Genomic DNA, 27,381 nt, shown 5'->3' with positions numbered 1-27,381 from the left:
GATCCTTAAGTACCCAAAGCTGGCTTCCTAGTATTTTGAGATGTTTGCCATTTTGAGTGCAAGGTAATTTTAGAATCTTAGATTTCAGCTGAGCAAAATGTTAATATGCCTGTAAAAGGTTCCAGTCTCTACAGTTTGTCATATTTCATGTTTATTTATTTATGTGGTTTCTGAACTATATTCAGTGGTGATTGGGGGCTAGTTCTGTCTTGATAGGGGGTTGCTTCCATTTTGATGCTTGATGAACTAACCTATTGAGGTTTACTAACTAAACTCATCTCAGCTCCTATTTTTCATATTTGAAAAGTAGTGAGAAACCCAGAACTGGAAAAAAATACCACAGGAGATAGGGTACTTGCCTTGTGGGCTGACCCAGGTTTAGGAGTGGTCCTTGAGAGCAGAGCCAGGAGTTACTCTCTGAGCACCACATGTTGTGGCCCCAAAACATAAACAAGTGGTCAGAAATATCTTTTATTAGTAAGGATATTACTATAAAGACTTGTTCTTTAATAATAGTTTGAGTGTCCGAGTTAAGACTTAGAAACTAGTTCTGATACTTACTGATTTAGTAAATTGCTATACTGTTTTAATTAAGGCACTATTTTAGATACAGGGAATTTTTTAATTGGCATAATTGTAAATATACTAAAGGAATCCAAAAAATGCAGAAATTGCAAAGAGACCCCAATCTTAGGATTATTCTGTGACTGGAATGTATAAGTCTATTAAAGTACTATCAATTAAAAAATGTATTTTGCAAATAAATCTTTTAAAATCCTAATTGCAGAACAAATCAGGCCCTTTCTTCAGTCCCTCTTTGTTTGGTAGGAGTCATATTCCCTCAGAAGAGAGCTTGATAGCTGCTATCTGTTCATAGTGAGAGCATGAACTGCCAGTATGAAGATGGCCCAGGCCGTCTGGTTGTGGCCCAGGCACCAACTTTATCTCTTTGCTGGGATAATTCGTTTCTGCACTCATGGACAAATTAAAAAATCATGCTAATGATACTGTTGCTCAGAGGATTTGCCACCAACTGTTTTACAAAGAATCTGTGCAAGTAGATCTTAACCTCCTTACATGAGAGTAGTTGAGAAAAGGAAGGAGAAGAGTCTCAAACTTAAAGGGAAATAATCTGCAAAGATTGATTACTATTTCTTTGTTTATTGAGTATTACTTACTTGACATTAAACATATATCACATTAATACTTTTTATTAAGTGAAAGGCAACATTTTAGGTACAGGGAACTTTTAAAATTAAATTGGCATAATTAAGTACAATAAAGAGCTTATCCTCAACTTTTGCCTTTACCAGGCTAAAGAGAAGAACACAACTTTAAACAGAGGTGAGTCTTCCTCTATCCTAGGAGACAGTGATTTCTTCCATAATCTTCAGGTATGCTAATATTTAGAGTTATATACATCTGAATAGAAAGCTATTCTGCCACTGGTGTGAGATGGAAATCCTCATTTCCTAGAAAGATGAACTTAACAAATTATATTCATTCAGTTGCATGTTGATAAGGGACAACAATTATTGCATTTGCTGACCTGTAATAATTATTAAAATTCAAAAATCTTATCATACTCATTTCAACACAAGCTAATCTTATTTAAATCAAGGCTGTCCAACAAACAGACACGGTCTGAATTATGGTAAATGACATGGGTTTAAATATGGTTTGCATAATAAAAGTTATGAGACATTTGTATGGTAAAAAATAAGACTGTGTCACCTATTATTTAGCAGCTTTTTTGAGGTAAGCTATCAGTCCTGCCCTTTTGCTCTTCTTAATGTCAGTGAAGATCATTTTTGTACCAGGGATGTCCTTGGAACTTTCCAAATATTCCATCAGCACGTTCTCTCCCCAGGTAATGACTTGTTTTTTACCTGTTGGCATTGGTGTAAGAGAATCCAGTGGCCTGACCTGTCTTTTGTCCAAACAGATAAAAGTTTGTCTTTTGGAGTTAAAGTCTGAATTGAGTTAATTTTTTAAGATTCTGACCTCTTTCTGGAGAATCATTAATTATCATTTGTGAATTTAACTTTTGATTATCCATTTATTCATGTATTGTAGATAATTTTTTTTAAATTCAGTAATATAGATACTTCTGCTCATCCCAGTTAGTGCATGTCCTTGGAGGAATCCATTCCTCTACATTTTAATCATTTCTACATTTCTTTTATACAAATGTCACCATCTGATATTTAGTCTGGTTCTAATTTAAATAGAATGGGCCCTATATTATTTATTATACTGTTACCTTATCTTATGACTGAATTTTCAGAGGTGATTTTGAGGGAAGCTTTTTGACATTCTTTAGAGCAGAAATTGTCTATACTGAACAAAAGCCAACACCAAAGTTAAACTCACTCAGAAATTCTCTCTCTTTTTAAAAAAAACCTTTCATATGTGCATGCTTTCCTGAATATTAATTTCTAAGCATATTTACATTGGGGAAACACTAGATACAAACAAAAGGAAAGTATGCACTGCACTGTCATTCGGTTCATTGTTTGTTGATTTGCTCAAGCGGCACCAGTAAAGTCTCCATGTGAGACTTGTTGTTACTGTTTTCGGCATATTGAATATGCCACGGGTAACTTGCCAGGCTCTGCCGTGCAGGCGGGATACTCTTGGTAGCTTGCTGGGCTCTCCAAGAGGGACGGAGGAATCGAACCTGGGCCGGCTGTGTGCAAGGCAAATGCCCTACCCGCTGTGCTGTTACTCCAGCCGCCCCCCCCCCCCCCACTCAGCTTTAAAGATTATGGGTAGGTAGGAAATTCTGTTCTTGTCTCCTGGGTTTATTTTGTTTAATAAGCTTATATCTAAATGTTTATGAATAATTTGTTGTGAGTGTGTAAAACACAAAAATAAAAAGAAAGGGGGCAGCGAGGCAAGGGACGGAACGGACGGAGCCAAGATGGTTGGTCTCACTTGCAGTTTATTCCAATCTCATCTCCATTCTCCTCTGATTCTCCTCCTGCTTCTTTCTGCCCCATCCTACTTCATTCTCTCTCTCTCTCGATCTGTGGATCTGGCCCCCGTGGATCTGCCCCCCAACCCACTCTTACCGCCTAGTTAAATCTCCACAGCATAAGGGGGTTGGGGCCTACACATAGGTGTGGTCAGCAATAGGGTAAGGTTCTTTTCCCTCAGGGGATGCTTCTCCTAGGACTTAATTCTCTTTCAGCAGGAGGATCCACCCAAGGGCAGAGTCCCATGAATGTGTTTCTCTTCTCCTCAGCCAGCAAACATATAAGAATTCATAATATTAATCATTTTGTATGGACACAATAAGAGATGCATTAAAGCTTATAGAATTGCTCTCCTGAGGCCATCTCAATCTCAGACTACAGTGCTCAGGCCAGAACAGTCTTTCCTATCCCTAGCAGGGTCCCAGTCTCATAATTACTATTGGATCATGACAGCATTTGTCTATGACCAAGCTCTTAACTTATAGTTAAGAATTAGGCACTTTGGCCAGGCCCATCTCGATGCCAGGGTAGCACATAACTCACCGCTTGCCCTGGATCCTTCCCGTCCCACGTCGGGGACCCTACTTTGGGGTGCTAGGAACTGAGGGCAACTGAGGCTTAAGTGGAGAAAGCAGATGCCCGGGAGGGAATAATATTCGAGGCCAATTAAGTCTTAAGTTATAAAAACATAATATTGTCTTCTTGTGTCTATACAAAAAAGACATAGCTTTAAAGTAAATTATTCAAAAGGCATAAAGAGGAGAGAAAGGCAATGCTATAATATTCAGTGTCCTAGGAAGTTCTGACCTTACCAATTAACAGAGTTTGATTAGAGGAAGAGCAGATAAACTGGTAGAAGTGGTTACAGATAAACAAAGGAATGGGAGTGACTCGGGAGCACTTTGATGGGTGTGACTGATAAACCTAAGCTCCTAGTGGCAAGGGGAGAAAGGACAAACCAATGATATCCAACAGTGAGGATTATGATTTGTTGACCATGTGGCTGCAACACAATTTGTATTCCCATCAAAAGAATTTCCTTCTTTCTGCCTTCTGACACAGTTTTGGAGGGTAGGGGCATTCTCGTCAGTGTTCACGGGCTACTTCTGGCTCTATGTACAACGATTTGCATTTCTCTTTTAAGAGATGATAAATGCCTTTTCCTCAGTTATTCTCCATCTTTGTCCTATTTGGAGGTGTCTCTTCAGGACCTCTTTCCTTCCCCGATTTTTGCAGAGAACCTCCCAAGCAGTGCTCAGGAATAGAGATTAAGGGATTACTCCTAGAGATAGTTAGCCATCTAGGCTAGGTAATCTGGTTCATTGCTTGGGCCTCCATTCAACAGTGCTCTGGAGGCCTCCATGGCTACACCTTGTTGTGCTGACTGGGGTGGGAGGACTTGTGATGCTGGAAATTGAACTCCTGAGCACTGAGCTATTGTCCCTCCCATCTGTATTTTTTAATTGGGTTGCTTGGACTCTTTGTTGTTGAGTTGTAGAAATTCACTTTGTGTATTTGGATGTTAACTTCTTAGTAGATGTATAATTTGTGACTATCTTCTCCCATTTGGTAGGATGCATTTTTTTATTTAATGTAGTTCCTTATTTTTACATTGTTTTCCTTGCCTTAGGAGCCAAATTCCCAAAGATATCTTTACATCCAGTGTCAGGGAGCATACCACCGTATGTTTTTTTCATGTATTTTATGGTTTTAGTCTTACATCCATGTCTTTATTTGTGAAGTAATTTTTATGTATGATACTGTCCAGTTTTCTTACTCTTTTGCATTTAACTATTCCATTTTTGGGGCTGGAGCAATAGCACAGCGGGTAGGGCGCTTGCCTTGCACGCAGCCGACCCAGGCTGACCCAGGTTCGAATCCCAGCATCCCACATGGTCCCCTGAGCACCGCCAGGGGTAATTCCTGAGTGTAGAACCAGGAGTAACCCCTGTGCATTGCTGGGTGTGACCCAAAAAGCAAAAAAAAAACCAAAAAAAAAAACTTCCATTTTTCCCTACACCATCTATTATTTATTGAAAGACTTTTTATTTTCTTTTTTTGCTTTTTGGGCCACACCCAGTGATGCGCAGGGGTTACTCCTGACTCTGCACTCAGCAGTGACTCCTGGTGGTGCTCAGGGATCATATGAGGTGCTAGGGCCCAAACTCTGATTGGCATCATGCAAGGCAAGTACTCTGCCTACTGTACTATCTCTCCAGCCTTCAAAAGACATCCTGTTCTCCATTGTAGAGGTGTGGCTCTTTTGTCATGAATTATTTGTTCATAAATGTGTAGGTATTTCTATCTGAATTTGCATGCCTTTTTATTCTATCAGCATACTGCTTTGATTATTATTCAAAAAAAAGTGTAATGCCTCCGTTTTGTTTCCTTGCTATTTGCTGTATTGTCAGGGTCTCTACGGCCTGTTAATAAATGCTTTTAGGTATCTCAGTGTTGGGCATATGTATAGTAGTGTTAATCTCCTTTTTAGTGATCCCTTTATTATATAATGTTCTCCTTTGTCTCTGCTTGCTTTTTATGGCTGGAATTTTTCTGACATACACTTAGCAATTTCTGCTTTTCAGATGTTCCCTTTGGCTTGTAGCATCATTTTCTTCTGTCCTTCACTATATCTTTATAGTGTTTTTCTTTTGAAGGTGGGTGTTTTCAATCAACCCATCCACTCTTGATCTTTTGACTGGTGAGTTCAAACAGGTTTTACATTATGGGTGAATATATATATAGATATATCGATATATAGATATATCGATATATCTATATATATATATAGGTCTTGTTGCTACCATTTTATGTTTGCTTTCTAGATTGTATTTATGTTTATTTATTGCCTTGTTCAATTTTTGAACTTTTTTTTCTTTGTTTTTGTTTTGCTTTTAGATAGAAGAGCTCCTTTCAGCATTTCTGATAAGGGAGATATAATGGTGATGAACTCCTTCAGCTTTTGTTTATTTAGGTAAGGCTTTATTTCTCCCCTTATTTGGAAGAGTGTTTTGCAAGACAGGATTTTGTTTTCTCTCAGTTTTTTTGGAGGGGTGGGGAATTGGGGTGTCCAGAGATACTCAGGATCTACTTTGGACCCTGTGCTTATAGGTGGCTCCCATTGGTGTTTAGGGGACCTTCAGTTGCTTCGAATCAAACCCAGGCCACCTGCTTACAAAGCAGTCACTCAGATGTTGGAGCTAGCTCTCCAGCCTTAGTTTTATTGATTTTCAAATACCTTTTTTTATATATGCCCTGTTTTTCCAACCACAGTACCAATAATACCCTTTTATACTTGCATAGCACAGCGGGTAGGGCGTTTGCCTTGCATGTGGCCGACCTGGGTTCGATTCCTTCATCCCTCTCGGAGAGCCCGGCAAGCTACCGAGAGTATTTCACCCTCACGGCAGAGCCTGGCATGCTCCCCATGGCATATTTGATATGCCAGAAACAGTAACAACAAGTCTCACAATGGAGACGTTACTGGTGCCCGCTGGAGCAAATCAATGAACAATGGGATGACAGTGCTACAGTGACAGTGCTATACTTGGCAGTACTGCTATGCCTTGCCCACTGCCAGAGTGCCAAAATCTCTTTATCATTATCCCACTATCATTATCCTTTCCCTCCCTAGCCTCCTGGTATTTTTGTATCACAATTCTTTGGCTATTCTCAGAGTCTGATTCCAGTAAAGATTGTATCATCCATTGCTTTGTAATTTAAAATATTCTTGGTTGGCAGTTTTTAATCTTTGAGTATTTTGAATGTATTATTCCATTCTTTTCTGTCCTGGAGAAATTTACAGGTAGTTCGTACCTTTATAAGTTATCTGCTGTTGAATATTTTCCCAAACAAAACAAACTACCTGTTCTTTGAAGGTAGCTTGTACCTTTGTAAATTATTTGTTTTAATATTCTTTTTGTTGGATTTTTGATACTTTCACTAATGTACGTCTTGAAGTCTTTTTTGTATCCAGATAGTCAGTCTTCTGTTTAACTCATACTTTCATATTCAGTTTTTCAATTCCTTACCTACTTCTTTGAATAAGCTCTTTTCACTCTTCTCTTCTTAATCATCTTCTGGGATACTCGTCCTAACGTTGCTCCTTTTGGGGGAAGTTGCGGACGGTGCAGCACTGGGGATCAAACCTAGTCCCCACATATGCAAGGCCAGCAACTGTACCGCCGAACAACATCTCTGGTCCCTAATACTGCCTTTCTTAATGGAATTGAATAGTTCTTGTACTATTTCTGCATTTTAAAAAAGGTTTCCCCCCACCTCTCTTCATAGCTTCATTAGGCCTGTTTCCTTAACTTTGTTTGATTTTTTTATCTCCTTTACTCAATTCTTCATATTCTTTATTTTTGTTAGATTCTTATTTACAATGCCAGTCTCTTATGCTCATTCATTTTATTCTTGAGATCATTAAACTGCTTTTCTGATATCTTCTAATTTCTTTAGATACCTGTTTTGAAATACCTTCACCCAATGTCTCCATATGGTTTTGTAATTCCATGTCTCTAGGATTATTTTCTGGAGAGTTGCTCCACTTCTGATGTCATATTATCTTGAAATCTCAAGATTTTGGTGGTGGTGTGTTTCCCTTCTCTGCCTTCTTTCGAATGATCTTCACGTTTTGAAATCTAGGCTAGTGATGTGGGGCTCAGTTGTTACCGTTTCCCCACACGGGTAAAGTTGTCTTAATTACTTTTTCTGCTGGCTACTTTAGGTACCCCAAGCTGTTAAACAGGGCATGGTGAATGAAGGAATTGCTGCTTTGTCAGTGGGAAAGATGAGATGCGTGGAGAAACTAGCTTCTGCTGTGGGTATGATGGGGAAGGCCCGGTTTGCATGGGTGGCTTTGGCCCCATTCTTACCCATATTTGAGTTATCTCAGTTTTGACACTCAGCTGTTTATTAGCTCTTACAACATTTCACTGTCAGCACTGTGCTGAATGAAGGATGATGGAGGATGATTATAATCTAGAATGCTCTTTGCTGCCCATCTTGTTTGAGTCCCAAACTTCAGTTTCTCTGTTTGGGGCTTCACCTCAAAAAGGGCAAGAATTTTACACCATATTCATTCTTCCCAGCTCAGGACTTGAGCCCAGTAGGCCTTTAGATTACCCTGCTCTTTGCAGCTTCTCAAACTGACACTTTTCAAGTCAACTTCTTCATTACTCATCTTCCACTATAGAGATGCTTGAATCTCCTCAAAATCTCTTCTACTTGTTTGAGGTGAAGGCAGGCTTCAGCATCATAGTCATGCTGTAGTTTTCTCTCAGCATTGTTCCTTTTCTCTATAGAGTTGTTATTTTTTCCTCTCCTGAGGGAAAACAAAACAGGGAATATCCTTTATTGCCTTCTTAGTGAAAATTATTCCTCTTTTGGTTTTGCTTATGGCATCACTTTTGAGAAGTCCTGCTTTTCATACCTGTGAAAGGGAGCAGAAGAAGAAATATACCAACTCCTTATCTGGATTTAAATGGGGAGGAAAGGAAGTGTTGCAGCCCTTTAAATTCATGGTTACCATGGGTACTAGTGTGCAAAATCCCATTAGGAGAGTAAAAATGGGTGACAGTAGTTGGTAATTTCCCCAAACTACAGTGGTTCTCTTTTGCAAGCTCTTGTCTAACAAGGAAAAGTTACGCTAAAATACACCCTTCTATTTCTCTCAGTTTGTCCACCTCTCTCAATTAGATTGTGGACCAGTATGTTGTTGGAACTTAATGTATGATATGACACAGTGGTCTTTATGTTAATTACTAATTTATGTTTATTACTAATTACTAATTAAAAACATAATTGAAGTATATTATTTGAAAAAATAAATGAAATGTAAATAGATGCATTTATATAATGGCAGCTAAAATCTGTTGTAGATACCAGCTTATTGGTTTATGACAAGTGATTATAAACTAAATTTAATGTATATTTTGAAATAGTGATTTTAGGTATGAGGCCATGAAGCTCTTACTGTATTGTAAAAAGTAATCAGGCTTAGTTAACTAAGTCCAGTTTCACAGTGCACCCTATATATCTTACTTCCTCTTTTTTTCCATCTTGGGAGTCTAAGGGGCCACCTCTGGCAGTGCTTGGGGATTGCTCAAAGAGAGTTTCTAGGGTGCTGGGGAATTAGACCTATCCTCTCACTTGGAAGCATATACGTTTCCCTTTCAGCTATCCCCCTAACCTCAGAGCTGTCATTTTAAAGGTTAATATTTCCCTACCTGTTGTGAAAGCAGCCCAGGTCAAAAAGATTATATATTAAAGTCTAGTGATGGCTTATAAAAGGATGGAGGGAGTATTTTGGAGCTGCCTTAACATGTTTTTACAATTGGCCACTTTAATAATGGTGAATAAGAGTTTTATTAATTACCAGTGCTTAAATAGGTTTCATAAAAAAGATTGTCTTGGGCCGGAGCAATAGTACAGTGGTTAAGGCATTTGCTTTGCATACACCCGACCTGGTTTCAATTCCTGGCATCCCATATGGTACCCCCAGAACTGCTTAGAGTGATTCCTGAGTGCAGAGCCAAGAGGAATCCCTGAGCATCGCTGGGTGTGACCCAAAAAGAAAAAGAAAAAAATTGTCTTGGGTTTTAATCAGCCAGGTGGTAAAGTACTGTGGGACTGCAGTCCCAACTTGAGCCATGATTTTGATGTTTCAAACATTTTAAAGCAGTATCTTGTTTCACATGCTAGCCAACTAAATGCCTCCGTCAAATTTAACTTAAATCATCTTAGGTTTTTTTTTTTTATCTTTCTCATATCTTGTTTCATTTTCTCTTTTCTATCCTGATTCTTAAACTTTTTTACGTGGTTCAAAATATGCATTATACCCAGATATGGGGTTAGGGACTCTTACATTGACACCACTGTGCTAATTTGTGATAGGTAGGGGTAATATCCACCAGTCACCTTTGTTATTTCTGCCTCTTGGCACTAAATGAGTTTGTAAATTATTTTTATATCAACTTCTCACAGAAATTAGGTTTTAGTGCTTTTAAAGCCATAAAAGGATAATTGGATATTTTAAAATTACATAAGCACTTTAAAATTTAACTATATTATTTGATTTTTTAAAAAAGTCTCCCAGTAAATTATATTTTTGTGTTAGTGACTTTTGGGGCTGGAGCCATAGCACAGTGGGTAGGGCATTTGCCTTGCATGCGGCTGACCTGGATGCAATTCCCAGCATCCCGTATGGTCCCCCGAGCACCGCCAGAAGTAATTCCTGAGCACAAAGCCAGGAGTAACCCCTGTGCATCGCTGGTTGTGACCCAAAAAGCAAAAAATAAAAAAAATCAGGACTTTTAAAATGAAGAAACTGTCCTAGTAATTTTTTTTGTTTCTGAGGAGGTCATTTTCCTACCTATAACAATTTTACAAGGATCTCTATTATTTTAAAAATTCTAATAGTGTTGGGGCCGGAGCGATAGCACAGCGGGTAGGGTGTTTGCCTTGCATGCGGCCGACCCAGGTTCAATCCCTGGCATCCCATATGGTCCCCCAAGCACCACCAGGAGTAATTCCTGAGTGCAAAGCCAGGAGTAACCCCTGAGCATCGCTGGGTGTGACCCAAAAAGCAAAAAAAAAAAAAAAAAAAATTCTAATAGTGTTATTTAATCAAGCAACTCTTTTAATCTAGCCATCTATAATTGTCAGTGAACAGGTGAGGACTTGATTTTTAAAAATCATAAAACATAAATTTGTTTTAACATCATGTTTTATTTATTTTGCAGCTTCTCGGTGAATATTTGGATGAAGCCATTAAATTAATTGCTGCCATCATGAGCAGAAGCAAGCGTGACAGCAACTTTTATAGTGTAGAGATTGGAGATTCTACATTCACAGTCCTGAAACGTTACCAGAACTTAAAACCTATAGGCTCAGGAGCTCAAGGAATAGTATGGTAAGTTTTTACTTTGTAATGTTATAAACTGCTCTTTTTTCTTCTCTTATATTGTAGATAACTTTGGTAAATATAAAACTTGCCTTAAAAAATTAAGTTGATACATTGTAATCGAAGGCCATGTGGGGGAAGGGAGTTGCGGGCTGAATGAGGGCTAGAGACTGAGCACAGCGGCCACTGAACACCTTTATTGCAAACCACAACAGCTAATTAGAGAGAGAAAACAGAAGGGAATACCTTGCCACAGTGGCAGGGTGGGGTGGGGGGGAGATGGGATTGGGGAGGGTGGGAGGGACACTGGGTTTACGGGTGGTGGAGAGTGGGCAATGGTGAAGGGATGGGTTCCCAAACTTTGTATGAGGGAAGTATAAGCACAGAAGTGTATAAATCTGTAACTGTACCCTCACGGTGATTCTCTAATTAAAAATAAATAAATTAAAAAAAAAAAAAGAAAAAAAGAAAAAGAAAAAGAAAATATTTGCACTTCCCATGGAAATCTATCTTCTTTAAGAAAATAAATAAAAAGTGCCACCCAATAGTCTATATTGATAAAAAAAAAAAAAATTAAGTTGAAACCATTGGAATTGCACTAAAGCTATAGTCTTACTCAGGAATTATTGGTCTTGGATTATTTTTCATAAAGCATAATATTATAAATGAGGACTGCCATCTTTTAGTATAAATTATGATTAAACTCTTAAGTCATAAGCCTTTTCAAGGCAAATTAACTAAATCAAGGAAGTGTCAATAGCATGCTTGTTTAATTCCAGTGGTGCTCAGAGGTTACTCCTGGGTCTGCACTCAGTAATCACTCTTGGCAGTGCTCAGGAGACCATATGGGATACCAGGATTTGAACTTGATTCAGCTGGGTGCAAGGCAAATGCCCTGTGCTATTGCTCTTGTCTATTGTCTTTTTAACTCCATTGGCATTTCAGGGAAGTTAACTGTACTACTGTCCTTATTGTTACCTTACCCTTACTGTAATAGTTATAGAAGAAATGTGTACAGTGTCACAGACTGGAAATTGATCCAGTTACATTTATCTTTGGAGAAAGCGAGAAATCTACTTAAAATTTTCCATTAAGTCCATTTTTACAGTTTTGATTTTTAAATTCTGTTACAGTGCAGCTTATGATGCCATTCTTGAAAGAAATGTTGCAATCAAGAAGCTAAGTCGACCATTTCAGAATCAGACTCATGCTAAGCGGGCTTACAGAGAACTAGTTCTTATGAAATGTGTTAATCACAAAAATGTAAGTGAGCATTTAAGAATATGTAAATATATGTAAAATCAAGATTTATGAATACAGGATTATAAAAACTAACTTAAAACTATGTAAAAAATATAGAATATTTTGCTTTAAATTGCCTTGGATTGAAACTTTAAAAGGAATATTTTATCTTCATTGAATTTTGCCACAGCTCTTATCAAATAAAAATTATTTTAGATTGTGTAGTTTTTTGATAGTGAATTTGCCAAAGAAACTTTTTGTTTTAATTAATTGGGGGGTGGAGGGAGTATGAGCCACACCTTAGGGGCATTACTTAAGGGCTATTGTGCCACGCTATACCTGGCATAGCTCTGTGCTCAAGGTCACTCCTGGTGGTGCTCAAACGGGAACCATCTTGTGCCAAGGACCAAATCAGGGTTCACAGCATGCAAAGCAAGCTCCTTACCCCAGGACTATCTCTCTGGCCCACCAAACGAACTTTCAAAGGGCAGATATTCTAAAAACAACTTCATCTCAGCTCCAACCTTTTTTTTTTGGTGATGCAGATGTCAGAAAACAGGAGCCTTACTTCAGAGATGAAATTGAACCCATTATCTTTGTAACTGAAACTTTAATAATATTAGATATAAAATCCAACTCACTTCTATAATCCACTCCCACCTCGTTATTTATTTTCCCTTTGTGATTCTGGCCACTCCCACTGTGCTCAGGGATCACTCCTGTCTCAGTGGACCATTTGTGTGCAGAGAGCCAAGCTGAAACAGCTGCGTACAGGCAAGCTCTCTACTCATTATACTCTCTGGCCCTGCTCAGGTGGTGTCGGTACTCACTGGTCACCTTATATTGAAAAAAGTCAGTGATTAAAATCAGCTTAGTGGTAATTTTAAAGCAATACTAAAATGGGTCTAGGGGGAAAAATATAGTTCTATTTACTAATTATCATAAAACTTAAGCATTTAATAGTCACATTTTTAAGAACAAATTGTTATGCTTTTTTTGGCTTGTTTGGTTTGGGACCATATCTGGAGGTGCTCTCAGGCTTACTATTGGTTTGCTGCTCAGGAGTCACTCCTGATGGGTTGGGGGACCTGATGGGGTGCCAGGGATTGAAACCAGGTTGGCCTTCTAGTTAAAATGAAAGTACTCTGGAAAATAAGGGATTTGAGTAAGAGTGATAATGAGTTTAATTTCCTATTACTTATTAATCTTCCATTTGGTAAAGAAAATGTATTTGAGAGTCATAAGCTGTTAGGGCTTTAAATGCACATTTGGGGATTATTCCCATAGGGTTGTGTAGCAAGATAGACAAAAATAATATCACCAGGAAAAAGTGATAGAAAAAATGGATTGAAGACCGAATAACAGCTTGCCCGTGAAAGAGGCCATGGAATGGACTGTAAATGAGGAATACTAGGAAAGTATACTATTATAAAAAGCTGGAGGAAAGGGGTCAGGCTGAGATTATATATAGATACTGAGTTGAATAAGAAGATATTGAAAATAAGCTTCCAAATTATGTAGTGGATTGTATAATACTAGGTTCTCAATAATTGGGGTGTTCATAGAGTGGATTAATGTACATCACTTGTTAATCCAGGTTTTTTTTAAAATTGTTAAAACCTGATTTTTTTTAAGAGCAGTATTCTCACAATAGAACTGAGTGGAAGATAATACAGAGATCATCATATAATAACTGCTGCCACACCCATTAATGGCATCACCAGAGTAGTAAATTCATTGTAATTGATGAAGCTACATTAGCACATTATAATCATTCCAAGTCCATAGTTTGCTTAGGATTCACTCTACGTGTTGTACATTTTATAGGTTTAAATGAATATGTGTTAACATGTCTACTGTTACAGTAGAATACAAAGTAATTTTATTACTCAAGTGAACCTCTGAATTCTGCTTCCCTTCTCTATCCTGGAAAAAAAATTCATAGATAAAGTGTCAAATATAAGGTTAGAAAGATCTTAGACTAATTATGAATTTTTTAAAGCTTACGTATTTGCTGACTCTAAATGAAAATAGATGAACCAGTGTCTAATTTTTTTATGTGCTTTTACCACAGATAATTGGCCTTTTGAATGTTTTCACGCCACAGAAATCCCTAGAAGAATTTCAAGATGTGTAAGTGTGGTCTCTGTTTTTGTTAACACATTATTTTTAAATTGATTATCGCTGTACACTTTAGTTATCATCTTTTTTTGCTTGTGAAGTTACATAGTCATGGAGCTCATGGATGCAAATCTTTGCCAAGTGATTCAGATGGAACTAGATCATGAAAGGATGTCCTACCTTCTCTATCAGATGCTGTGTGGAATCAAGCACCTTCATTCTGCTGGAATTATTCATCGGGTTAGTAGAAAAATTATACTTTCCTTCACCACAGAGGTAAAATTCACCCAATATGAAACCATTTTAAAATTTGTAATTCAATTTATACAATTTAGTATATTGAAAACTTTTGTCAACATCAGTGCTAAATTTCAGAGTATTTTTATTACCCCCCCCCAAAAAATAGTGGTTTATATCCATGCATTAACTTGTCACTCATTGCCCTTTCTCTGCAGTTCTTGCATTATTCTTTCTCTTATATCTGTGTACTCATTTACTTTTTTTTTTTTGGTATTTTATATACATGGAGTCATTTGTTTCTGACTTTAACTTAGCATAATGTTTGCAAGTTTATCTTTGTTCAGTGACCAGTGAAAATAAACCCTTGTACTCTTAAAACATAATTCAGGTTACCAGGTAGGCTTGGTGGGTGGGAAAAATTGGGGATTATTTGGGGTGGACCAGGTTTGGGTACTGTGCTGGTAGTAGGGGTAGGAGTATATAGAGTTCAACAGGTTTTGTTTTAAAAAGGATTTCATAAAAACATTTCTGCCTAAATTGAGATGCAATGTTTGCTTTTCCTTAATTCAGTTAATTCACTAACTGATTTTTATATATTGAGCCCTACTCCTATATTCTTGAAAAATTCCACCTGATTTTAGCATGTAATTCTTTCAGTATGCTGTTGAAATTGGTTGGTTGAGAATATTTGCATCTGTGTTTATAAATAAAATGCTGATGTGTACTTTTCTTATGATCTCTGAATTTGATGTCAGTGCTGGTTTTAGAATGAGTTAAGAAGTACACCTCCCTCTCTTATTTTTTGGAAAGAGTTTGAGGATTGTGGTAATCTTAATAATTGATAGACTTCACCATTAAAGCCACCTATTTTATCCCAGGATTTTCCTTTTGATTTATAGATTCATTCTTATTGTGGTTATGTTCAGATTTTCCTGTTTTTTTAGTCAGTTTTGGTAGTATAGCCCTTTGAGTTATTTCCTTGGTACCATTGGTTATTTATTTTAAACCAACTTTTGGCTTTGTTGATTTTTTTCCTTTATTTTTTTTTCCATTCTCCCACCTTTATCTTTGCCTAAATCTTTTATCGTCTATATCATCTCACTTTGGGATTAGTTTGCTCTTCTCTTTCTGATTTCTTAGAATGGAATGTTATGTTACTGATTTGGGAGTGGGGTGGGGTGTGTGTGTGTGTGTGTGTGTGTGTTAATCCATGGGCTCTATGGGCTCTACCACTTTGCTGTCCACTTTGCTATCCTTTCCAAATAAAGGTGCCAGCTTTTTTGTGTTTTAAATTTTAATAATTGTTTTCACTCAGAGTATCTTTTTTATTTTCTTGATTACTCTTTCACTTAATAAATTATTTAAGAATATGTTTAAATTTCTCAAAGTTTTTGAATTTTGAAAGTTTTTCTTTTGATTTCTACTTTACTTCATTGTGGTCATAAAAGATGCTTTGTATGATTTTAAAGTTCTTTAAGATTCATTGAAACTTATACTATGATCTATTGTATCTATCCTGAAAAATGTACAATGTGTACTTGAGAAAAAAAATTACTGTATTTTAGAAAAGACTATTTTATATATGTTAGTCTTTTTGATGTATAGTGTTCACATTCTTGACTTGCTTTACTGTTCTTGATTAGTGAAAGTAAGTTGTAAAAGTCCCCAACTATTACTTTATAACTTTCCTTTCAGTTATGTCGGTAATAGTGTATCTTTTGTTGATGGATGTATATATTGTGGATATATGTTATGGGGGGAGAGGGAGAGAGAGGGAGGGAGGGAGGGAGGGGAGCAGAGAGAGAGAGAGAGAAATTCACTATCCCTTACAGATAGTGAATTTCAACTTTTGTCTGGTATAGGTACCAGTCTCTTTGTTGGCTTCTATTTATATGAAGTGTTTTTTATTTTATTTTCCAAACTTGTTTGTTCATATTTTAATCAAAAGTGAGTTCCCTGTAGATAACTTGCAGTAGGGCTAACTTTGCTGTTCTCTCTTGGCTAGAGAGCTTAATCCACCTACATGTAAAACTGCTGTGGTTTTTGTTCTCCAGATGTTTGATTTTTGATCCTACTTCACTACTGCTTTTCTTTGTTTTATGTTTTTTATCATGTGCCATTGACTCATTTTCCTTATATTTTTTAATTTATTTTCTGAAAGGGCTGTAGGGATAGCACAGCAGGTAGGGCATTTGCCTTGCACATGGCCAACCCAGTTTTGATTCCTTTGTCCCTCTTGGAGAGCCTGGCAAGCTACTGATAGTATCCCGCCCACACGGCAGAGCCTGGCAAGCTACCCGTGTGGCGTATTCGATATGCCAAAAACAGTAACAACAAGTCTCACAACAGAGACGTTACTGGTGCCCACTCAAGGAAATCGATGAGCCACGGGATTACAGTGATACACTTGGGGATTATAATTAACCTTACTGTAGTATATCTTGAGTTAACTGTAGCTTCAGTCAATCTGTCCTCCCTCTTTATGTTCTTAAAAATCCTTGCAAACCATAATATCCAAAAGGAGGGGTGGAGGGACGGATTAAGAGAGAGATACTAGGGACACTGGTGGTGGGAAATGTACACTGGTAAAGAGACAGGTGTTGGAACATAATATGACTGAAACCCAATAATTGTAACTTTTGTATCTGTGTATCTATTAACTGTGATTCAGTTAAAAAGGAAAAAAAGACTCCCCCTCCCCCCCAAAAAAAGGGTCACATTTTTGTACCATGTTTGCCATTTAAAATTGGTTTCTGATTGTTTTTGTGTGTGTGCGCGTGTGTTTTTTTGGGTTTTTTGTTTGTTTGTTTGTTTGTTTTGGGTTTTTTTTTTTTTTTTTTTTTGCTTTTTGGGTAACACCCGGCACTGCACAGGGGTCACTTCTGGCTCTGCACTCAAGAATTACCCCTGGCAGTGCTCAGGGAACCATGTGGGATGCTGGTAATCGAACCCTGGTTGGCCATGTGCAAGGCAAACGGCCTACCTGCTATGCTATCGCTCCAGCCCCTGGTATCTGATTTGTTATTTAATACATTTGTTTTTCAGTTCAGATAGACAAGAAATAGGAGTTAGAAACTGAAAATACAATGCTGCTGGACTTAATAATTAAATTGCACATTAACATTTAGCACCTGTGGCGTATTTGATATGCCAAAATAGAGTAACAGGTTTCACAATGGAGATGTTACTAGTGCCCGCTCGAGGAAATCAGTGAGCAATGGGAACATTTAGCAAAAATTAATAAGACTTAAAAGTTACTGCCTAGCACTTTTATTTCCACCTGAAGGACTTCACTTAGCATTTTACTTTTGTGCTAGCAGGTTAACAATAATAATAATAATAATAATAAATTTTTTAAAAGGCATCAGTACTGCGACTCATTATGCTCAAATTGTTAAAAGCCAGGTACAGGACCAAAGTTACAGTACAGCAGGCTGGACATTTCCCTAGCATGTGACTGACCCAAGTTCAATCCCCAGCACCCCAATAAGGGCCCCTGAGCACTCCCAGGTGTGCCCACCCAAAATAACAGAAACATTCCTAATCATAATTTTTAGCAAACAAATTAAGTATTAATTTTGCTGTTTTTATAAATGCCATAAAATTGATTTTTTTGGGTTTGCTATTATGAATTTATGCTGTTATATCAGAAATTGTTCTACAAGTGATACGAACTATGTAAAATATTTGTATATTTCTTAACTTTTTTTTTTTTTTTTTGGAAGGACTTAAAGCCCAGTAATATAGTAGTAAAATCAGACTGCACTTTGAAGATTCTTGACTTTGGACTGGCCAGGACTGCAGGAACTAGTTTTATGATGACACCTTATGTGGTGACCCGCTACTACAGAGCACCAGAGGTCATCCTAGGGATGGGCTACAAAGAAAACGGTCAGCAAATACCATTTACTTAAATCATCCTGATTTATTTGTTTCTGGTTGTCATATTCCTTATGTAGCTATTGAAGCCAAAGTGCACTGAGTTAAATGTATGTGGTTAAAATATTTCAAGAGTTCTAATGTAAATGTTTTTATACATGTTGAGGAAAAACATGGACCCTTTTTATTTAAATACAAATACAAAATATAAATATTATCATCGGATAAGGAATTTGTTGCCATGACCTGGAGCAGAATATATGCTGTCTGCTTGTCCATAGCTGAAAAACGAGCATTTCTTACTTAGCTTGAGAAAGTATTTAGTGCTAATAGCTTGTCTTCTTTAATAGAAATTCTAGTTTGCTTTGTAATATTTGCACATATTTATACCTCCATAAAACTAGTGTTAGCATAAACTTTAGGCACTGCTGTAAGACTCTGTTAAGATAGCCCTATTTATTTATTTATTTATTATAGTGCACATGCTTTGCATGCTAGAGGCCCAGATTCAATCCCTGGCACCATCGTTCCTTGAGCACTGTTAGGAATAGCTTCTGAGTTAGTACTGGGTGTGGCCCCAAAACAAAAAGATTATTCTTATAAAAGGTAATGTTGAACTAAGCACTTTAGGTTTTCTTTTCTTTTTTGAGTTAGTTAATTAAAAACATACTTAAAACATGTACTGTCACTACTATTATTTTGCTCTTAAGAATGTGGTTGTGGGGCTGGAGCAGTAGCACAGCGGGTAGGGCGTTTGCCTTGCAGGAGGCCGACCCAGGTTAGATTCCCAGCGTCCCATATGATCTCCTGAGCACCACCAGGGGTAATTCCTGAGTGCAGAACCAGGAGTAACCCCTGTGCATCACCGGGTGTGACCCAAAAAGCAAAAAAAATAAGAATGTGGTTGTTTTCTTGCTCTCTACTTTAAAATATGCCTTTTACTGTGTAGAATCCAGTAAGTTGGATTCCATACAAGGTCTTAGAATTAGCTCTTTTCCTTAATTTAAGAATTTATACTTAATGTGACCAGCATAAAGTTTTCTTTTACATTTGCTTTAAAACCACTTACTGTCACAAACATCTTGACTTGGTTTTATCAGTCCTATAACTATAATCTTAGAACATAGATTTTTCTCAGAAATTAATAAAAGAATAAGAGGGAAATTGTTGAAATAATTTCCTTCCTTGGTAAGAATAATGTAGATTAATGGTTTGTCCCACCCTAGAAAATTAAATTAAGAATGCCCCAACTTTACTAGACCATAAGTCAAAATAGGATGATAATTAAGTATTTTGTTGTTCGAGGCTAAATTTAAGGTCTTTTTTTCTTTTAGTGACATACTCCACTCTTCTTCCTGCCACCTGTTTTTAACAGCTTATTTTGGAGAATTTGTTTGGAGATAGTGGGCTCCTAAGCAGTACTCAGTGACCTCTGGGTGATCCCAGCAGGAACCAAAAGGGTGACACAGAGAGGGAACTAGGTGCATCATGCGTACAAGGCACATATGTCCTCCATCCACTGGAGCTATTTCCCTGGCTCCTTCATTTAAAATTTTATCTGTCATCTTTGTTTTATTTTTGTTTGGGGGCTACATCTGGTGAGGCCCAGTGCTTACTCCTGGCTTTATGCTTATTGAGTACCAGATATTGAACCTGGGTTGGCCACCTAACAGTGCTCTACCTTCTCTACTATCTCTTCAGCCCCTTGTTTCTCTTTCATTGCAAAAATCCTAGAAGCCTTTCAGAAGTGATGTAATTAAATATATTTAAACTAATAGATTGAGCAATTATACTCCTGTAAGTTGGTTTTGTGTATGATCTTGGTAGCATTCATACTTGCAACATTTGTAATTAGCTTAAAAATACCTTTTTAAAAGGTGACCCAGGACTAGGATTATGCCTCCACAAAGTAGAACCACATACAAGGTCCTGAAACACTCTATGCCCCGAGCACACTGGATATAGTCCTCATGGTCCTCAAGCACCACAGATCTAAGTGTTGAACCCTTTGATCTGAAATATCAAGCTAAGAATCTCTAGGAATTACCCAGGGCTTTCCAAGTACTGTTGAGTAAGAGTAAGTGTAGCCCCTATTAAAGATTTTTAAAAACTCAGGGTCTGATGTTTGAATGAGACTGATAGGAATTTGCAAGTTACCTACTTTTATGTCTGGTTGATTGATTTCAGCATTGAGTAGAGTTCCCATTTAAACTTTGAGCATTAGGAAAAGTCAACTAGGAGACTTAGGTAATAATATGAGAAGGTTTACGAGAACTTTCACACTATATCCTGACAAAACTGCCATCATGGACCAAAAATAGTTTTACCTTAAAGACTTAAAAAATTAAAGTGTAAAATTTTAAATAATACCTTTTCGCTAATTTTTTGAAGTTTTTGTTCATTTGCTATACATTTGCTTATTGGGTTAATATAGAGTTAATGTAGCTTGGTGTTGATAAACATAGGATACCTGAAAGCAGTTATGAGCCAGTTTGAGATTTTGAAGAGCATTACATGAATGCTTTTATTGTAATTATTCTTAGAAATGTTTTCTGTTAAATATTTTAATATAAGAAATTATTTTGCTCATGCTTTTTTCTTTTATTTAACTTAAAGAGAGAGTATAATGCACAGTGGAACTTCATATAGTATTAGGACCTTAATTTTGCTGCCTTGTTTAAATTTTCAGACTTGTTTAAAGTGTGTGTTAGTTCTGTTTCATATTTTATAAACAAATTTTCAAGGACAAAGTGTATGGATCTTTTTATTTATGTTATTTCTGTGCAAAGCTCTCACTTTAAATTAGATATGTAGCTAAAAGGCCACACTTTCACATTTGCTTTTGTGAATCAAGCCTTTTGAAAAATATTTTGTGTTTTTAAATTATTCCATAAGCTAAAGTTAAAATCACTTTTTTCTTTCTGTGGTGTTTTGCAGTTTTTATATAATGCAGTCATATTATGCTTTTTTGATTTTAACAACCTTTTGCTTTGCTTTTCCTTCTTTTGTGCTGCATACATATAGTGGATTTATGGTCTGTGGGGTGCATTATGGGAGAAATGGTTTGCCACAAAATCCTCTTTCCAGGAAGGGACTGTATCCTTGTGCTGCTGCAGCAGTTTAATTAGTTAGATGAATAATTTCCTTATGTTATCTAATGAAAATGATACATTCATACATATGTTTTGTTTTGTTTTTTAAAGACATTAAGTTTGTGGCTGTTATAGTTCAAAAATTGTTGAGTAAGAAGCAGAAATAATTTGTAGGCTGCATCTGGCAGTAGGACATACAGTCTCTGCTGGTAGTTAGTGCCCATTCACTGTCAGTCATTTTTATTTTATACTGCTTTTATAATTTTAAAGTATACATGGTGTATGTGTGTGTTTTTTTTTAATGTTTTCTTTTTTTTTAACCAAAATCTTTATGTTAATGTCATTGCATTTTGTTTTCAGTTGACATTTGGTCAGTTGGGTGCATCATGGGAGAAATGATCAAAGGTGGTGTTTTGTTCCCAGGTACAGATCGTATCCTTATCTTTGGCCTAAAATATAGTTTTCTAAAGGTCAAAAATGTAAAATAGCACTAAAGCTTGGTCAGGTATAATGTATTTTGTCTCTCCCTAATACAGTATCGCTAAATTACTCTTTCAAAATACCACCGCTTTTTGACATAGATTTTCCTTTCCCTCATTTGTTGTTTCCTCTGTTAATTCTGAAAACATCTTACCTAGTTTTCCATAATTACTTGCTGGCTTTGAGTTGATTTATCTAACCTAAATCAAAAATCATGGCTTGCATTAAAATTTTCTAATTATTACACGTGGGTCAGTTTAGGATTTAATACGAATTTTGAAATTATCTGTTGCTTTTCGTTCATCTTTTTATTTTGTCTCTCCCACCTCCCTTTTTGTTGTTTTGTGTGTTTTGTGCCTTTTAGTTGTTGTCGCATAACTGAACATATCAATGATCTTTCCCCTCAGAATTTCTGATGTAGTTTTATATGATGATGAATAAATGTGGGTTTGTGCTTTTTATTTAATAAGTAGATTTATTTTAGTGGAAGGAATAGGGAAGACATTAATCGGATTACTATAATAGGAAAATGTAGGGAATATGGAATATAAAGATTAGGAAGAAAGTGACTAGAACTTTTTGTTTTTGGGAGGTGAGGGATTTGGCCACACCCTGACTGTACTCGGGTATCACTCCTGGGGGCCTCAGGAGGACTATATGGAGAGTGGGGGGATCAAACCAGGTTGGCTGTATGCAAGGCAAGTGCCCTTACCCACTGGCTATTCCTTTGATTCCAGGAAGTCTTGACTTTATACATTACCCAAATACTAAGTCATTTTCATATGCATTGGAGATTTTTAAAAAATTAATAACATAAACTATTAAAGAATGGTAAGGGACCAGAGATAGTGCACTGTGTAAAGCACTTGCCTGATCTATGTTCAAGACTTTGCACCTCACACAGTCCTCTTAACTCCACCAGAAGTGATTCATGAGCACAGAGCCAGTAGTAAGACTCTAGTACTGCTGGGTATGGCCCAAAAAGCAACCAAAAATTAAAAAGCCATTCTGGTTTTTTCTATTTTATTTATTTATTTATTTATTTGCTTTTTGGGTCACACCTGGCAATGCACAGGGGTTACTCCTGGCTCTGCACTCAGGAATCACGTCTGGCGGTGCTCAGGAGACCATATGGGGTGCGGGGAATCGAACCCGGGGTTGGTCGAGTGCAAGGCAAACGCCCTACCCGCTGTGCTATTGCTCCAGCTAAAAAGCCATTCTTATCAAAGCCATAATTTTTACTTCTCCTGGTTATTTTCTGTGGGTATAGAAAAGTAAAACACCAGGACTAAGTATAAAATAGCTTTTAGCTCTAAGAAATGCCCTCATAATTACTTTTTTTGGTGGGGCGGGCACCCCCAGTTATGCTCAGGGCTTAGTCCTGGCTCTGTGCTCCGGGATCACTTCTGGTGGGGCTGGAGTATTATATGGCTTGTTGAGGAATCAAATCCGCATTGACTGCTTGCAAACCAAACATCTTACCCACTGCACTGTTGCTCCAGCCCTGCATTCTTATTTTCTGATAAGCAGAAAAGGCAAATTTTGTATCCTAGAATTATATGCAGTTTACATTTTGAGTTATACTATACATGGTAATTATCATGCTTTGAGTACCATAACATTTATATTTAGAATCTGTGAGCTTTAATTTGTTTTTATGGTAAAGTCAGTATCAGTAGACATATTCACATGATGAATTGAAGTTAGCAAAACTTGTTGATTGCTTCTTTCTGTCCACCTACAATCACTGCCTTTTGCAAGGTGGCTAACAAATAAGAGATTTATAACTGCCACATTCTTTCTTAGGATTTTTAATTTTCATTTTCTTGTTATTTTAATGTGGAAATGGTCAATATTTTGAACATTAGATATGGAGTATTTTTCTTAGCTACTTGATACTAGATATTGATCAGTGGAATAAAGTTATTGAACAGCTTGGAACGCCATGTCCTGAATTCATGAAGAAACTACAACCAACAGTAAGGACTTATGTTGAAAACAGACCTAAATATGCTGGATATAGCTTTGAGAAACTCTTCCCTGATGTACTTTTCCCAGCTGACTCAGAACACAATAAACTTAAAGGTACTTTTTATAAATAATATGTTTAATTCTCTGGGTGTGGGTGTGTGTTCATGTTCTTAAGGAACATAACTCAAGGTTTTCTGTAGAACAAATTTATGTTTTAGTTTTCTGTAAATTTTTATTTTTTATGGCCAAATTTCTAATTAAGGTTAATTTTTTTTATAATATATACTTTTTTTTTTTTTAAGTTTTGGGGTCACCCTCAGCAATGCTCAGGCTTACTTCTGGCTCTGCACTCACGGATCACTCTTGGCAGGGCCAGGGGATGGTAGGGGGAGATATGAACCAAACCCAGGTTCACTGCATGCAAGGCAAGCACCTTACCCAGGTGCTGTCTCTCCTGCCCATAGTTTAACCATAATTCAGATTTCAAAAATGTATTGATGCTTTAAAAATTCTTTGTAAGGTATGTGTACATTAACATTATTTTTGCAGCCAGTCAGGCAAGGGATTTGTTATCCAAAATGCTGGTTATTGATGCCTCTAAAAGGATCTCTGTAGATGAAGCTCTTCAGCACCCATATATCAACGTTTGGTATGATCCTTCTGAAGCAGAAGCTGTAAGTCCTTTTCTTAATGTTTGCAAGAAGTATTGTGCTCTTAGAATTAATTTGAAGCATATTTGGGTCTTTTGTTGGGAGGGGCACCTTGGGGCTTGGAGGACTATATATATACCTCAAGTCACTCCCATCAATGCTCAGGATAACACATGGTGCTGGGGATTGAACTAGGGTCAGCTGCCTGCAAGGAAGATCCTTAACTATTTTTCCAGCCCAGGAGATTTTTTAATTTTTTTTAAGGTTGTTTTGTTTTGTTTTGTTTTGGGGGGACCACACCAAGCAATGCTCAGGGATTAGTCCTGGCTCTTAACGCAGGAATTAACTCCTGGTGGTGCTCAGGGTACCGTATGGAATCCTGGAAATGGAACTGAGGTTAGTCGCATGCAAGGCAAAATGCCCTACGGCTCTTCCAGGAGATCTTTAAATTTTAAATAATAGTACAGATAAGTGACGACTGTTAGTTTCTGGTTTTGCATGAAGAGTATCTTATTTAGCATAACCAAGCACTTACACAAAATAGTCACTTGACCTGAGGAACTACAATATTGAATACTGTGGGAAATCATTCTAAAATTATAGTTTTATATTCTAAAATTATAAATTTGATGTTCTAAAATTATAAATTTTATAAGGCCCAATTATAAAATTGGACCTTATAAAATAGTGTCCAATTATAGTATTATATAAAATGATATCATTTGAAAAGCTGAAAGAATAAAAGATTGCCAAACATTTTTCTTACCATGAAGAGTATTCCAAAACTTACTGTCTTTGTGTAAGATTTCTAATGATTGGTCGGTCTTAGTTGAATGATATTCTTATATAATCTGCTTACTATCTCATATAGTTATAAATAATTTATATACTCTCAATAATCTTACTTAGATATTGTTTCCTTATGTTTTTAGCCACCACCAAAGATACCTGACAAGCAATTAGATGAAAGAGAACACACAATAGAAGAATGGAAAGGTAATGTTCATCAGTTTCATAGATGTGAAGCTGAAGGAACTTGTTTTTTTTTTGGGGGGGGGTCACACCTGGCGATGCACAGGGGTTACTCCTGGCTCTGCACTCAGGAATTACCCCTGGCCGTGCTCAGGGGACCATATGGGATGCTGGGATTTGAACCCGGGTCGGCCGCGTGCAAGGCAAACGCCCTACCCGCTGTGCTATCTCTCCAGCCCCTGAAGGAACTTGTTTTTAATGTTGGTTTGTTCATCATGTTTGGCAGGTTAAATTTTTTTTGTTTTTCATAAGTATGATTTAGCAGCATGGTTACTAACATTTTCACATAAGTAAAAAGTCTTCTGTTCCTGACTTAATCCTAATTTTTTACAGTCCCCACCCTCGACATGGGCTGGAGCGATAGCAAAATGGTTGGGTGTTCGCCTTTCATGCGGCCGACCTGTGTTTGATTCCTCTGCCCCTCTCGGAGAGCCCGGCAAGCTACCGAGAGTATGGCATATTCCTATGCCCCGCACGGCAGGGCCTGGCAAGCTACCCATGCGTATTGGATATGCCAAAAACAGTAACAATAAGTCTCTCAATGAGAGATGTTACTGGTGCCCACTCAAACAAATCGATGAGCAATGGGATGACAGTGACAGTGACCCTCGACATAGATGTATTAGCTCTTTTTGAAACTTCACCTTCCAGTTTCCAAACACGCAAACTTGTGTGTTTAGTACTTTCCCCACCTCCACCGTTTTCTTTTCTCTCACCTTGTTTTAATCACAGATGCTTTGTTAGATAAACTGTCTTGATTTAATAGCTGTCTACACTTCTGTTTTATAGTTGTGCTACAGTTTCCATATCAAAATTCCCTTGAAGATCGTTAAGTCATATTGTTAAAAACAACTCAGGTGTTCTTTCGTGCACTTATCCCTGCAAATAAAATCCTGGAAGGAGATTTGCCTAGGCCAAAGGATAATTTTTTTGTTACTATTGATATTTTATTCTCCATAGAAGTTGTGCAATTTACTCCTCTAGTAGCATTGTATAAGAATATTTAGTCCCACTATTGTGATTAAAGTTTTTAATATTTGTAAGCCTTATGTTTTATGAATATGATTGATTGAAATTAATGATGCTTTTATAGGCATGGAAAGGCTAAAGTAATTCTATAAAAGATTGCCTGGAGCATTTGGGCAACTTTTTGTTTCTATTTACAGGTAATCTTTAGTTTCTATTTCCCTTCATGTGTGCTGTCATTTACTGTCTTGGCCACTTTGGTAGTTATGTGACTTGGACAAGTTATTCAGCCCTACTGTTTGGCTTTTTGTGTTTGCCTGATCTTAAAATCAAGACAGAAGACATGTTACTAAGTGGTAATTATCAGTTTTTCTGGAAGGGAAAGGGGACATACTTGGGGAAATATAAAGACTGTTTTCTCCGAGTTGACTTTGGGAAACATAAATTTAAACTCATTGAACTTAAAAGAATTCTAGAAATGGGTAGAATCTAGTGCATCTGTATATGTAATAAATAGGGACTGGAGATACAGTATTGTGGGCAGAGCGCTTGCATTGCACTCAGCTGATCTGGGTTCCATCCCTGGCATATGGAAATATGGTCCCCTGAGCACTGTTGGGTATGGCCCATAACAGATTCCATGCCCCCTGCCCCCCTATTATCCCCCAAATATATGTAATTAGAATATGTATTTAACTAAACCAGTATTTTTGTATATAATTTGTGCTTAAAGTGTGGTTTAGTATGTTCATTGTCCACCAATTATAAAACACAATGATAAAATGAGTTTTTTTTCAAGAGCCGGAGAGATAGTATAGTGGTCA

The 27,381-nt window shown here is 37.1% G+C and overlaps 1 protein-coding gene across 7 annotated transcripts in view; it reads left to right on the top strand.

Moving 5' to 3' along the window:
• The window catches only part of MAPK8 (mitogen-activated protein kinase 8), an 83,211-nt gene that overhangs the window by 43,459 nt on the left and 12,371 nt on the right, over positions 1–27,381 (top strand). For 2 of the 7 annotated variants that reach the window (XM_055118706.1, XM_055118712.1), the window contains exons 2-11: positions 5,877–5,952; positions 10,724–10,893; positions 12,018–12,147; positions 14,201–14,259; positions 14,349–14,487; positions 18,213–18,378; positions 21,391–21,462; positions 23,841–24,023; positions 24,459–24,583; positions 25,492–25,555. In XM_055118706.1, coding sequence (XP_054974681.1) covers positions 10,772–10,893; positions 12,018–12,147; positions 14,201–14,259; positions 14,349–14,487; positions 18,213–18,378; positions 21,391–21,462; positions 23,841–24,023; positions 24,459–24,583; positions 25,492–25,555 — 1,060 coding nt within the window. In that variant the 5' untranslated portion in view covers positions 5,877–5,952; positions 10,724–10,771. Of the gene's footprint in view, positions 1–1,313; positions 1,395–5,876; positions 5,953–10,723; positions 10,894–12,017; positions 12,148–14,200; positions 14,260–14,348; positions 14,488–18,212; positions 18,379–21,390; positions 21,463–21,818; positions 21,891–23,840; positions 24,024–24,458; positions 24,584–25,491; positions 25,556–27,381 lie in introns of all 7 variants that reach the window. The other 5 variants (XM_055118709.1, XM_055118707.1, XM_055118710.1 and 2 more) reach the window with 5 other exon arrangements.

The sequence above is a fragment of the Sorex araneus genome, chromosome 11 (assembly GCF_027595985.1).
Source record: "Sorex araneus isolate mSorAra2 chromosome 11, mSorAra2.pri, whole genome shotgun sequence".
NCBI classification, from domain to species: domain Eukaryota; kingdom Metazoa; phylum Chordata; class Mammalia; order Eulipotyphla; family Soricidae; genus Sorex; species Sorex araneus.
This window is presented reverse-complemented; position numbering and strand designations above follow the sequence as displayed.